Source organism: Lampris incognitus, chromosome 9 (genome assembly GCF_029633865.1).
Source record: "Lampris incognitus isolate fLamInc1 chromosome 9, fLamInc1.hap2, whole genome shotgun sequence".
In the NCBI taxonomy this organism is placed as follows: Eukaryota; Metazoa; Chordata; class Actinopteri; order Lampriformes; family Lampridae; genus Lampris; species Lampris incognitus.
Window position 1 is genome coordinate 47,872,765 of NC_079219.1, and position 15,038 is coordinate 47,887,802.

Below are 15,038 nucleotides of genomic sequence, written 5' to 3' on the forward strand. Positions count from 1 at the left end.
ACCCATTCCCTTCTTAAATTTTTTATGTTCTCCTTCTGAGATGTGTGTTTCCTGTAATAAGGCAACTGAACATTGCAGTTTATTTAGCTGACTATTTTTTCCCCTTTTAATAGGATGTTTCAATCCACGGGCATTACAGGTGGCTATAATCAAATTGTTCATGTATGTATGGCGGAAATTTTAATATTGTCCTTAAATCTTTGTCTCCCCCCAAACATCAATTTCAACATATTGAAAAGTATCTGAGACACAACATACGACTGCACATCTAATAGAATCATAGAAATAAGCATAAAAACTAACTTATACATAAGAAAAAAACTAAAACTGACTTCCAAACACCCAACTGATTGAACAAGCATGCTAACCAGTTTCTTAGTTTCTATAAAGACGGAGAGTTGTGACCATAATGTCTCCAGGGAAACACACACCGGGCTACCAAAACTACCGAAAGTTGTCTATACGCTACAGCAAAATAAAACGAAATTAAATTAAATTATCTTAACCCTTCGTCCTCTGAAGGGGGAACCCCTATTTGTGTGTGAGTGTGTCTGGTTTTTTCCCCCCTCCATTGTATGAACCAGCCGACACAGTAAACACAAAGGAAACAACCATATGAGCCCAGTTTATAACAAGTCCTATTTAAGTTTCTTGTATAGTCTACTTACATCTCAGAGTTGTTTGATATTCATTTTTCACCTTCAACACAAATCTGCAAGTCTGCATTTGTCATCGTTGATTGGCCTGCTCTGTTTGATGTCACTGCCATGACCCAAGAATTGTGCAACTGTTCCTTCAAGAGAATGTCCCGGTCATCCACCTTAACATGAATTCCCATCTCCTTGAGGGTGGGGGCCGCATCCGCAAGGGTCGTAAACGTCTTCACACTGGATTCCAGATGGATTTTCAGCTGGGCTGGGAACGATGGGCAGGGAACGGCTTCACGTCACCTCCCGTACCCGCTTGCGTTTCCACTGTACGTCCTACGTGTAGTCCTAATAAAAAAGATCTTCTGTCCTTGGTATGTTACCCCTCTTTTTTTTTTTTTCCCAGGCGTGTTGAAGTATCATATCCTTAACTCTGTAATCAGAAAATCTGACAATAATGGATCTTGCAGGGGCGGGATCCTTTGGTTTCATAGTCAATGAGTGATGCGCTCTCTCCACACACAGATCCAAATCTTGCTGTAATTCAAGTAAGGTGCGCATCAACTTAGTTATGAAGTTAATCATGTTCTTTCTTTCCTTGCCCTCTTTGCTTTCATGACTATAACTCGAACGTGATTCTAAATGTTTTGTTGGCAAAGTGGCAAGTTTGCAGGTTTTATTGAAAACAAGTGGTAAACAAATAGTTTCTCACCCATGGATCAGCTGAATTTACTTCATAAGTTTGCAATTTGTTCATTTAACTGGTAATCAAAGCTTGGGTTGCAACATAACATGCACGCGAGAGAAAAAAACAAGTTGAAAAGACACAACAATCAGTAACAATCGATCAAAAAGGTTGATCAGCTAAAAGCTGAACAGCAGCTCCTGTTTCTCAATGCTGCAGAAGGGGATTTCCACCCAACAGCGGTAAATGAAGTGTCAAGCTGTTTTAGTTCACTGGGATTCCCGAAATTCATGTCGCTTGAATGACGTAAGAAAACAATCATGAATCATTGCCTCCAACACTGTGACTTGTATTTTTTCATTTGTATATAACCAACAAAATCAGAGTAATCGATTTCAATTTAAATAATGTCATTAGATAAATGCTTGTCTACAAATACATAAAATACGTCACTTCCTGTGCGCCGTGAAAGACTTGCTGAAAAGCACGAGACAAGCTGAGCAATCCACAAATGGGTAAATCCATGTGACAAAGTTTGTTTTGTTTTGGTTTTTTTCCATTGGGGTTTGGGGGAATATTTTCAATACTAATAGCAATTAGACTGTAATATTTTTCCATAAAACATTCCCTCACATAGCGTTAATACACTGAGAAAATATGTTGTGCTTGTGCCTGTGCCACCAGGTGCACAGGCACAAGCAATTTCAAAATCTATCTTATTGTGACCGATCAAATCCCGCCAATCAATTAATTCACACAGACACAGTCACTGTTTGAAGGTGACAGTGACTGTATGAAGTGGATCACCTCCCATGTGATGTTTGAAATGGCTTGTATGGCATGGGGCCTCTGCACCTGCTGGTATAATTACAGGTCTTAAATAAACATAAATGTCTGCATAACTCACAGACCTGACGAATAAAACTTCACTAATACTGTCACCCGCTTTTCTTTAAGTCATCCAAAGCATGTCCCAAGTGTTCCTTGTTCATCAAGACAACCGGATGACCAAAAAGCCGAGCCGTGTTGTTACAATGCAACCAAATTAATCCATTTTGGGTAATTTTAAAGATATTTTCTGAGCTCTTCAGTAGGCACACTACATACTATGTATTTAGGACAATTTATAAAATCACTCCACCATCAGTGTATGAATGTGTATGTGAATGGGTGAATGTGGGGCATACACTGTAAAGCGCTTTGAGTGGTCTGTAGACTAGAAAAGTGCTTTATAAATGAGGTCCAAATACAACACAGCAGTGTTTTCCATGTTGGTGACCTAGACACTTTATTCCACTATTTTATTCCATTATTTTAAGTTGCCCTGGATAACAGAATAGGCTCCATGTCTAAAGTGAATGTGAGGTACGTGTTTCACCTCAGAAGATCAAAACCATATATCCTGTTACAGGGAAGTCTCCCTGCCATTATCTTGGGCACCCATAGTTGGAGCTGCTTCTTAGCAAGATAAAATCAGTATGCGAGAGTTCACCAGGAATTGCATTTTTTTTTCAATGCAGTGAAATTTATTTCTACTTTTTTTAAACATTTAATTATCAATGCAGGTTAGTGGTGTTCTGCAATACCCTATTTCAAATTCACCAAAAAGCCTGGGAACTTACCAGTACAACAAAACCACCTCTTGCTGGGATTGTGCAGGTTAAACACATGTGATCTGATAGTGAATGGGCTATTTTTCCCATTGATGAAATAAATTCTAGACACCAGGTATATCCAGGATGGCCGAATGTGGACACTGTGGCGGACACTAGGGGCTGTGCCTCTCACCCAGCAGGACTGTGGGCTGGGGGCGTGGTTTACGTTCCCGGGCTCGCCGGTGCAGGGTTGTTCCTGCTGCAGTTGGTTTTTGGAGTTGAGGAATAAATATCAAACTCGCCTTGGTCTCCTGTGTTTTTCCTCATTCCTGCCACATTGGTGACCCCGAATTGAACATGTTTGGAGCAGAAGAGGAGTGTGAATCCACTTCGGCCACGCCGCCCCAACTCTCACAGCCGGCCGTTCTCGCCGCGGCTGTGAAACTCCCAGAGTTCTGGCAGAGCGACCCGGCCTCGTGGTTCCAGCATGTCGAGGCGCTGTTCCACCTGCGTGGAATCTCCGCGGACGACTCCAGATACTATTTGGTCGTCGCTGCGCTGGACCAGCAGTCCACACGCCGGGCCATGCAGCTGTTGCGTGCCCCTCCGCAACACGCTAAATACGTCGCCCTCAAACATCTTCTGCTCTGGAGGTACAGCCTATCTGCCACAGAGAGGGCAGATAGAATCCTTTCCCTATCCGGTTTGGGCGACGGGACGGCTGTGGATCTCATGGACAATATGCTGTCGCTGCTAGGCTCAGACGAAGGTGGGTTCATTTTCCCACACGTTTTCCTGCGCCAGCTCCCGTCTCCTGTGCGCGCGGCTTTGGCTAACTCCCCGTGTCTAGCCGCTGGTGACTGCCGAGGTTTGGCTGAGGAGGCCGATCGGGTCCTGCTGGCTACCAGACGGTTCTCTGTGCAGAGTGTGGCATCAGAGCCTCTGCAGCCGACGTCGGAGGACGCGGACCCGGCAGTGGTGGCTGAAGTGAATGCCCGGAGACGGCGCGGGAGAGGCCTCCGTTTCTTCCACCAGCGGTTCGGCGGCAAAGCGAGGCGCTGCGTCCCTCCGTGCACGTTTGAGGCGGCGGGAAACTCCCAGGCCAGCGCTCAGTAGCAGCTGTGGGCGCTGGCGGACGTAGTGAGCTGCTCTTCATTCAGGACACGATGTCAGGAAGACGGTTTCTGGTGGACTCAGGCTCGCAAAAGAGCCTACTCCCTCCTGCTAAGACAGACAGGTCGGCCGAAGGCGGCGGCCCACAGTTAAGTGCAGCTAACGGTTCGTCCATTGCGACGTTTGGCACAAGGTTGGTGACTGTTTGTTTCCACGGGCGCCATTTTGAGTGGGACTTTGTAGTGGCCGCCATTACTGTTCCTATTATCGGCGCGGATTTTCTGTGTGCTAATGGTCTGCTGGTTGATGTTGCAAACCGCCGTTTAATTGATGCTGTGTCTTTCGCCAATGTTCCGTGCGAGACAGGGGGAGCCGGGCCGTTAACACACGCCAACTTTTTAGCATTAGGGGATGTTTTTCAGCGTTTGCTGGCGGATTTTCCAACGGTGACTACACCTGCCTTTTCCACCGCTGTAACTAAACACGGGGTAGAACATTTCATTCCCACTCTGGGACCGCCAGTTTTTGCGCGCACGCAGCGCCTCAACGCGGTAAAATTGGCTATAGCTAAGGAGGAATTCGCCATCATGGAGCGTCTGGGTATAGTGAGGCGTTCCAACAGCCCGTGGGCCTCGCCGCTTCACATGGTACCCAAGGGGGATGGGTCGTGGCGGCCTTGCGGCGATTTTCACCGCCTGAACAACGTCACCGCCAATGACCGCTATCTCATCCCACACATACAGGACTTTTCCATACGCCTGGCAGGTACCACTATTTTCTCTAAGGTGGACCTGGTGCACGGCTATCATCAGGTTCCCGTGCGCGCAGAGGACGTGCCCAAGACCGCGGTGATCACCCCGTTTGGGCTTTTTGAGTTTATGCGTATGCCTTTTGGCTTGAAGGGGGCAGCACAAACCTTTCAGAGGCTGATGGACTCGGTGTTGCGTGACTTTGCTTTCGTGTCCGTTTATCTCGACGACATATTAGTGGCCAGTCCGTCAGCTGAAGAACACCTGGCGCACCTGAAACAGGTTTTCCGTCGTCTGGACGACCACGGCCTGATAGTCAACCCGGCCAAGTGTCAGTTTGGACTGCCGGTGATTGGCTTCTTTGGTCACCACATTTTGCCGCAAGGCGCGGTCCCGTTGCCTTCTAAGGTGCAAGCGGTGGTGGAATTTCCCCGCCCAGTCTCTGTTAAGGCATTGCAGGAATTCTTGGGCATGGTGAATTTCTATAACCGTTTCCTCCCTCGCGCTGCCCACCTCCTTCAGCCACTTTACGAAGCCCTGCGGCTTAAGAAGGCTAACGACCCTGTCGACTGGACTCCCGAACAGGTCCAGGCCTTTGACGGAGCTAAATGTACCCTGGCTAACGCTGCCCTCCTCGCCCATCCCACACCCACGGCGTCCATAGCTTTAACAACCGATGCATCTGACATAGGGGGCTGTGGTTGAACAGCGTGTGGCGAATGCGTGGCAGCCACTCGCATTTTTTAGCCGCAAACTGCGGGATAGCAAGCACAAGTACAGCGTTTTTGACCGGGAGTTGCTGGCACTGCACCTTGCAACCCGGCATTTCCGCTTCCTGCTGGAGGGTTGCCCATTCACGGCTTATGTGGATCATAAGCCGCTGACTTTTGCCATGTCCAAGGTGACTGAGCCGTGGTCTGCTCGTCAACAAGGCCACCTAGCGGCGATCTCCGAGTTCACAACGGACATTCAGCATGTGGCCAGGAAGTCCAACCCTGTTGCTGATTGTCTGTCGCGTGTGCTTGTGTGTCCTGTGCACCTCGGTGTGGATTTCTCCACTATGGCTGCCGACCAGCCCAGCAACCCGGACGTCCTTGCCCTTAGGTCAACGCGTACCGGTCTCAAGCTAGAGGACGCTGTGATGCAGGAAGGCAGTCCTGCCCTCCTCTGCGATGTCTCCACCGGCCGTCCCCGCCCCGTTGTTCCAGTGGCCTGGCGCTGTCGAGTTTTCGATTCGATTCATTCCCTCTCGCACCCTGGAGTTTGGGCGTCGGTGAAGTTGGTCGGTTCCAAGTTCGTCTGGCCTGGCCTCTGCAAGGACGTCAAGGGGTGGGCAGCTGCATGTGTGACGTGCCAGCGCGCTAAGGTCCACCAGCACACTAAATCGCCCCTCGAACCGTTTCCGATCCCGGCCAGACGTTTCGACCACGTGCATGTGGACCTGGTGGGCCCTCTACCTTCTTCACAGGGTTTTACCCACCTGCTCACAATGGTAGATCGGACCACCAGGTGGCCAGAGGCTGTCCCTCTATCCTCCACAACATCCTCGGATGTTGCACGCGCTTTTCTTTCCTCCTGGGTCGCCCGTTTCGGCACTCCGTCAGATATCACCTCAGACAGGGGCCCCCAGTTCGTGTCAGAGCTCTGGTCGGCACTTGCGCGATCCTTGGGTGTGCAGGTACACCGCACTACCGCGTATCACCCTCAGGCTAACGGGTTGTGTGAACGTTTTCACCGGTCGTTCAAGGCAGCGCTGCGCGCTGCGCTCTCATATGGTAACTGGGTGGATCGTTTACCTTGGGTTATGCTCGGGTTGCGTTCGGCTCCTAAGGAGGACCTCGACGCGTCACCCGCTGAGCTGGTGCTCGGTCAGCCGCTCCGCGTCCCTGGGGAATTTTTGCCTGGGAGTTCCGCTCCTCGACCCCGTCCGGCCGTTTATCCTTTTTTGTCCAACAGCACTCCGGTTCCAGGCCCCGTTCACCACTGTTTTCCGCGGTCGTTCGTGCCTTCGGAGCTCATGTCGGCTCGTTTTGTTTTTGTACGGCATGATGCTCACCGCTCGCCCCTCCAACCCCCATACGATGGCCCATTTCGGGTTCTTGAGACGGGTCCTAAGGGTTTTGTGCTAGATATGGGTGGGCGTAGGGAGCGTGTCACACTTGATAGGCTTAAACCGGCGCACAGGGTGGCAGGCAAAGTTGTGTTTCCGGCCCAGGTTCCCCGTCGGGGTCGTCCTCCTTCCAGGACCCCAGCAATGTCTTCACGGGTTCAGCGTTCTGCTTCTCAGCCAGCTTTGGACTGTGTTTCACCTACTGTTCTGGCTGAGGGACGGCACAGCCGTTATGGCAGGCTGCTTAAGCCTCCAGTGAGACACTAATTTTCTTTCCAGGAGTCCCTTCTGGGTGTTCGGGGGGGGGCTGTGTGGCGGACACTAGGGGCTGTGCCTCTCACCCAGCAGGACTGTGGGCTGGGGGCGTGGTTTACGTTCCCAGGCTCACCGGTGCAGGGTTGTTCCTGCTGCAGTTGGTTTTTGGAGTTGAGGAATAAACATCAAACTCGCCTTGGTCTCCTGTGTTTTTCCTCATTCCTGCCACAACACCATTTTTTTTCCCAAGTTGTTAGAAACATCAAATAATATAAAGGGGGTTTACATCAAATAAATATTTGATTAGGGCGGCACGATGGCGCAGTGGATAGCACAGCCGCCTCAAAGCAAGAATGTCCTGGGTTCAAGCCCCGGGGTAGTCCAACCTTGGGGGTTGTCCCAGGTTGTCCTCTGTGTGGGGTTTGCATGTTCTCCCCGTGTCTGCGTGGGTTTCCTCCGGGTGCTCCGGTTTCCTCCCACAATCCAAAGACATGTAGGTCAGGTGAATTGGCCGTACTAAATTGCCCCTAGGTATGAATGTGTGTGTGTGTGTGTGTGTGTGTGTGTGTGTGTGTGTGTGTGTGTGTGTGTCAGCCCTGTGAGATGGCCTGGCGGCCTGTCCAGGGTGTTTCCCCGCCTGTCGCCCAGTGACTGCTGGAATAGGCTCCAGCATCCCCACAACCCTGAGAGCAGGACAATCAGCTCACTTAATGGATGGATGGAAATATTTGATCAAACATTAAGAGAGTCTGGTACTTCAGTCGACAATACTAGTTTGTTTTCCTCCATCAGTTAATGACATCACAGACTTAATTGTGAGGACATCATAAAATGTTGGTTCTGATCCATAGTTTTAGTTCTGATTCCATCATATATGTGTGTTGTGATGGCATCATATAGTCTAGATTCTGATGACATCACGTCTCAGTTCTGATGAAACCATAAGAATCTTGGTAGAACAGATCCCAGCTTCTGAGAGACAAGTTATTGGTGAACTTTAATCATTATCTTTAAAGCTTTTTATTGAAATTCCATGAGTTTTTTAAGACAACCCAGTGAATTCCCACCTCTGCCATTATTGTGACAAGACTGTAATCACTGCCACTTCATTCAGGCTACTCTTGAAACAACGGGCTGAGGCCAGGCCAGGGCACTTAACAGGAGTCCTCATTCTTGTAAATCAGTGACACCTGAGCGGACTGATAAATAATCAATACTTCAGGTGAGGGACTGACGGCTGCAGCAAGTCATCTGGAACAAACACAGCCACAATGAGCAATTTGAGATGACGGCTTTGACTGGTGCCAGGAATGATGACAGAAGATCTTTAATCAACAACCCTGTCAATATCCAACCATATTGGCTAATGTTCCTGGATCATGATCATGCAGCTCAACTGTTTGGATAATTAGGTGACATGCAGGCAGGTACGCTGCCTTGCAGAGAGATTAGTTTTGCAAGACCTCATCATGGGTAAAGAGACAGCTTGTGATTGGCTTAAATAAACAATCTGAGCCTGACAGATTTAGGGCTAAACACAAATTAGCTTCAATGGCAGCTGCCTAAATGAAAAAGGAATAATAACTTTGATAATAAAAAGGCATGATTACCGTTTTCAGTGTAGAATCTAAAATGGACACGATTGTGTTTAAGATGTAATGCACTGGAAGTACTTTTGTTACTCATAAAAGGTTTGCTGAGCGCTTTCTCAATTCTACAGAAGGAGGCTGGTGACTAAGTGCCTTGCTCAATAGTATCTTTGTAGTAGCTGTTGAGAGAGGTGTTGAGTGTTGTACTGATTTTCCCAGGCATTTGTAGTGAGTAAATGGAGACAGGCATGCAGAATGATTATAGAATATTGGAGACTACTTATAGTAAGAACATTGTCCTATATGAGAATAATATAATGTTAATACTGACTGTCATTCCCTGTAGGGAACATTGTTATATGCCTATGTTTCACCTTTTGTTGCAAAAACAGGCTTGTTTACACTGATTATCAAATTAACCAGAGAGAAATCAAACCAAAATAAATAGAATACATTTTGAGATGACAAACATCACACCATGAATCAGTTCCATGGTCCAAAGACCTGAGGCTAACCTGTTACTGGCCCTGACAAAATGTTCTCCAGTAAAGTGGGTCGGATTCCAAACTGCACTTCCGGCTACAGAATTATTGAATTCATTATTAGCCTATTTAGCAAGCAAAAGAGAGACTTTTATTTGCTCAAGAAGAATTCATGGAAAGACCTGATTTAGCCATAGAACAGATTGTTCTTCCCAGAATCAACCACCTGCAGACAATACTGTTATAGTTTACTGGTGCAGACACAATCTGAAAGGGTTCAATAAACCATCACACAAGTTAACAGTAAAATCTCTTCTCACATGACAGCAATCCTAAAGACCACATGAAATGAAAAAGTTGTTTTCCTCCATTTACCCCTTTTATCTGCAGAGTTCACATTTGTCATTATGTGCAAAAAACATTTTTTTAAATATATATATATATTGTCCTTTTTACTTGCATCTAAAGAATCCTTTGGAATTCTTTAGATGCAAATCCTCTTCCTGGAAAAGGCATCAATTTCACAGTTGCATCTCTTTGCATGTGTGGGCATGCATCAAGGAAAATGTCCAGTAGTAATTTGATTTCCATTTCCTCACCCCTCCCCCACCTTATAAAAAGCTAAATGCACACGTTTGCACTCAGCAATATTATGCGACACAGTTGAATCTTCGCCTGTTCGCATCCAAAAACACTTTCCTTTCCCCAAACCTCTGTGGTTATAAAAACAATTGTTGGGACTCATTCACATTAGAACGTCAATCAAATTGACAATGTCCCTTATTAACGGTCTGTTGCTCTTGTATATGAGTCACATTGTGGAAGCTCACAACGCCCTAAATACTGTTTTATGTGGTCTTTAACGCAGGCCATTTCTGATTTCTGTATTTGACCTTTGTCAAATGAGATTTCTATCTCAAACTGACTGTCTTTTATTTAGGGCATTGATCATTTTTAGGGTGGACGTCACCTCATTCAAGTGGTGGGTGCATTATTTTGGACTAACAATTTTGAAAATAATGTACGGATGTGACCATGGCTTTACCCCCCACAGCCCACCCTCTGCAAATGCATCAGTCACATTCAGGTTACTGAAGGTGCAGGAGCTGTTCAGATATGAGAATGTGGCTGTTGATGTCCCGACCACATCCTCCCATCACTTCAGAAAAAGCAGCTTAACAAGAGCGGAAAGCTCTGACTGACAGTGTGAAATGGACTACCCTGTTAGAGCTAGGCAATGTTCAATCAGTTGCAGCTGTCAGAAGAAAAGAAAACTGTCAGTTTTCAGGAAAATACTCCAATGCAGATGAATATTTGCTTTGTTTTGTGGCTCACAGATGGGAAATTCTGGGTATTGCCTTCACATGAAAGAAGAAGAAACTAATGAGTCACACACAGGCTTGTTTTATAAGCATAATACAGCTGAAGAACATCCCATTTTCATGTTGTGGACACCAAACTACCTATGTGCAACCCTTACTTTCCAGATTAAATATTTCACACAAGGTCAATTTTGTCAGGTGTGCAAACCATGGTTGTAAAATAAAAAGTGACTAAACAATAACCCCCCCCCCAAATGGTGATGATCACAAATAACTGACAATGGACACTGGGACATAGGCTTTAACCTGAAAATCTGACAAAGATCTGGCATGTTTATTTGTTTGATAATTGTATTTCTTGTGATATGTTTGATGGCCTTGACTATTTCTACCATCTTCAGTGCCCTCTACTGAACATAATATTCTCTATCCCAATTCTCTGCTATCAAGGCAAACTAATTTCATCAAAAGGATCATCTGATCTGATCTGAAGTATGCTTTAAAAAAAAACTAAAACTACCCAACATAACCATAGTTTAGGTGGTTTTAGGTTTGGTTGGTGAAAGAGATCAGGGTTGGAGTGTAACGTCCCTGCACACGTTATATCGTGTACAGCACATGTAATGTGCTTAACACTGAAACTGGCAGAGTTATTATTTCAGAACAGTCAAACTGAAACCACAGTTTTTCAACCAGCTATTAAGATCTCATTCACAACTACAGGTTATAACAACATTATCATGCAAGAGACTTCAAATTCCAATCTTGGAAAAAAATCATTTGCTAGCTTTAAAAGTTGATCAAGTCCATATCTGGTAACAGGACCCCTTACCAGACCCCTAAACATCTGCACTACACCTTGCGGCTACTAAATGGGTCTTAACCTGTCATTAATTTTGTCTCTGACTTGTCAGACTTTACCAATTTGTGTGTCTGTCCATGTGTGTTTTGCATGGAGCGAATGCCCTGAAAATAATTGAATATTCTATTCTATTCTGATGTGCAGTAATTAATGGCTGTTATTGTATTGGCACTGCACCACCCTTTGAAAACTTTTCAACCCTTCAAGCTCTACAAGGCAGGAGCATTCAATTTATAATACGTTTGTTATAACAATAAAGTTTGTTGAGACAGAATACTACTAATGTAGGACTGAGAAAGAAATTTCTGACAAATTGTTCCGACAATGAATCCAAAAAGGCTTTTAAAGTGTCTCAGATGATGTATTCTAACAATTTTGTCCCTCCAGTAATTTTCACTGAGTTTAATTAAAGTTATTTTTCTTTTAATTTTATTAATTCATTCATTGTTTTGTAGTTAAGACCAAGTTTAGCTCGCAGGAGTGGACATGCTAGGGAAATAAACTGCACTCTAAGACAGGTCCTTGTGTAAGCCGGAGATTTACTTGAAGTTTTACAAGGCAGAAACGTCAATATTACCCCCATCAATCTTGAGACAGTCAGTGTGTCAGAGTTCAACACTGTCAATGTGCCAAGAATGTGTTGCAAATAAAAAATGGCAAAGAGCAGCAGCTGAATGTTGCCTACTGTCAGAATGAACCAGAAGCATAGAAGATCCAATAATATCTTGAATCATGTTATTGATTTGGTGTATGTTAACATACTGATTAGGACCTCAAAATCATATTGTTTTGCCAATTATTTTTAATTCATACACACCTACTAGTACTACGACTGCATATTTTTGGTACATGTAGTATAGATATGTCTCTCTACAATCTTCGGGCTCTAAAAATTGAGACAACCACAAAAACAAAGGGCATACATTGCAGAAATGCAGACCTAAGCCACATGAAGCTTACATCATGCTTTTTTTTTTCAACTTGTGCAACATCCCTGTCTTCCAAATAGACCAACGACAGATGGGGAAACCTAAACTCACATGACTGGTAATGACAAATACATTGAGCCTGATTCATGATATTTTGTGAATATTGCTATTCTGGCAATGGTTGTCCAATAGCCCTGTTTCATGGTGAAACTAATAAAAGAGCAGAAACAGTACATTATATATCTCTATACACAAACGTCCCCGCATTTATTATTACTATTGGCATCAGAGGGCAGGGGCAGTCAGGAACAGGTCTGGCTTGAATGTCTGGTTCAATGACTTTTTTTTAAATGACCCGGCCACCCAGGCACAATCTTTTGTTAATTTTTAACACTATTTGTATCACTTCTTCCACTTATTTACACCAATACAAAAGCAGTGGCCAGGCTGAACACAAATTTCGATCTCTTGAATTCTTATGTTTTGTCTGCTGACTTACGTTTTTCCATCTCAGTAATTCCTCATATTAGGCATATGCTTGTGCATTCAACAATGACACTGTAGTGTTGCTGCCTATGTAAAATTGCCTTCTTGTTCTGTATGTGTGCACCCACAAACTACCTATAGCAAGTCCTTCTGTAGTAGCTTTGATTCATTTTATTGCTAGACTGCCGATATTCAAAACCAGGGAAGGAGAAATTCAGCTTTGCCGAGTCTTGCAAAACACAGGGTATGGCTCTGCTGATGTCATTACTGGCCCAAATTCTGAAAAACCACCCATTTCATTTTCACTATCCATGTATTTTACCAGGGTGCTGAAAAATACGAGGAAAACTATACAGAGCAGGCAGACGGATGAAAAGTGGGGATTAACACGCCTATTGTGCGTGTGGAATTCCGGTGTGTGGCGTGAAGACACAGAACAGAGATGGGCTGAATAAACAGACTACAAGTTCAGGGTTTACCTTGATAATGCTGCTACGGCGGGGGATTCCAGATTTGGCGTCCAATTCAATGGAGGTGTTGGCGGCTTCAAAACCGGCTTGAACGCCCGGTACAAGCGATCCGTGACCGACCATGTTGGCTGATATCCCACAGTCCCCGTTAAAGACCGATACTTCGCAATGCGTCTTGCCGTCCGCTCGGTTGCCGGGTATGGCTGGATCCCCGACAGTCGACGGAGGCGAGCTGTCGTTCTCCCCAAACTCCGCCATAAAGGCACTTCACCTACCCTGGCTGTCAAGGTGCTTGGCAGCAAAGCCTTGTATTGCAGCTTTCCCCCAGTTCCCTGCCCTGGCCTATTGCCTCGTTATAACATCTGCAGAAAATCTTGCCGTATCATCTCCCGGAGCAAATGTAGATCAGGTTCCCTTTAACAGCAGCGCTGACACCATGCATCGTGCGCTGCAAAATAAAAATCACAACCAATTAGGATAATTAAGCGGCATGACAAGAATAGCAGGAGCCGTTTAACGTCCTGCAGCCTTTCACAGACATAAAGGCTGCAGCTGGCAACCCTCACGCTGCTTATTGATCTGGCTTGCACGGAAAGCGGATGTTCTCGCTAATTCAGGGCTGTCTGTGTACATGTACAAATAATGTACACAAGATTATGGCTGTGCATGCTCAGAGAGATCACGTTAACGTGTTCTTCAACAACTTCACTGTTTTCACTATTTTCTAACGTATTTTCCTGCATTTCCCCCCTGGCCGCCCCTACGATTCAATCACAGTAATTTCAACCCACCCTCTTCTGATGAACGGTAGTTTCCCAATAAACTGCCATTTTAAATTCAGTTAAAAACAATTCAGCACATTGTTAATCGTAATCTCGGCTCTCGTCCTGGGGTTACTCACCTTTTGGATGTCTCCTCTGTCGCTCTGGGAAACACAACCGCGGTCCATAAATTGCTGTGGCCGAGTGTGGCGAGACGCACAGCGGCTGATGAGAGCGGAGCTAATCGGCGCTAGCCTGCTAGTTAGCCTGGCTCACTAGTTGAGTCGTTTTCACAGCCGAGACTCGGTTCAGTTCACCTAGCTGGTTTACCCACTTCAGAGACCGGGTTTATGTCGACCAACAGCCCCGGTTTCCTGGAGGAAAACCTCTTTTGTTGTGTTAATCAGAGTCCGTGTCACGCTGTTTAACTTTCTCTCCGTCAGAGCGCCGCTCCCGCTGCCGTGGACGCGCGTCAGGCTGACCTGTCAATCAAACTCGCGGCGTTTTTTTTATTGCGTTTTTTTCTCCGGGCAGTTCCTGAAAAAAGGCGAACCTGTCAACGGGGACCGCTTCCCCAACTAGTATGACTTAATATAATGGGAACTGATAGATATATATGTAGAACCAAAAAACAAAACAAAAAAAGACAAAAACAAAAACTTTACGGTCCTCATTTTCTTCATGAAAATGTCCTGATCTTCAGAATGCGCTGTACTGTCAGTATTCATACGTACTTACAGAACAAGAACAATGTAACTTTTTCACAGCCTACCATCCTTCCAAGCCTATCATCTCTAGTCGTGTCATAGAACTTACTTTTTATGTAAAACACATTTTCACAGAGTAACCTGTCTTTTATTCCGTCTCTTTTAATTATTCTATTCTCTATTTTATCCCCATCTCATTACATTTTATGTTGTCCTCCTCTCCTTTATGATGTTCTAAGTCCTTTTCAGAGTCCATCACAAAGCCGTTCCTACTCA

The 15,038-nt window shown here is 45.5% G+C and overlaps 1 protein-coding gene across 1 annotated transcript in view; it reads right to left on the reverse strand.

Moving 5' to 3' along the window:
* Positions 1–14,504, reverse strand: part of LOC130117600 (inactive phospholipase C-like protein 2) — an 89,579-nt gene extending 75,075 nt beyond the window's left edge. The window contains exons 1-2 of the mRNA XM_056285715.1: positions 14,196–14,504; positions 13,304–13,742 (exon numbers count right to left, since the gene is read on the reverse strand). Coding sequence (XP_056141690.1) covers positions 13,304–13,552 — 249 coding nt within the window. The 5' untranslated portion in view covers positions 13,553–13,742; positions 14,196–14,504. The remainder of the gene's footprint in view (positions 1–13,303; positions 13,743–14,195) is intronic.
* Between the last annotated feature and the right edge of the window lie 534 nt (positions 14,505–15,038).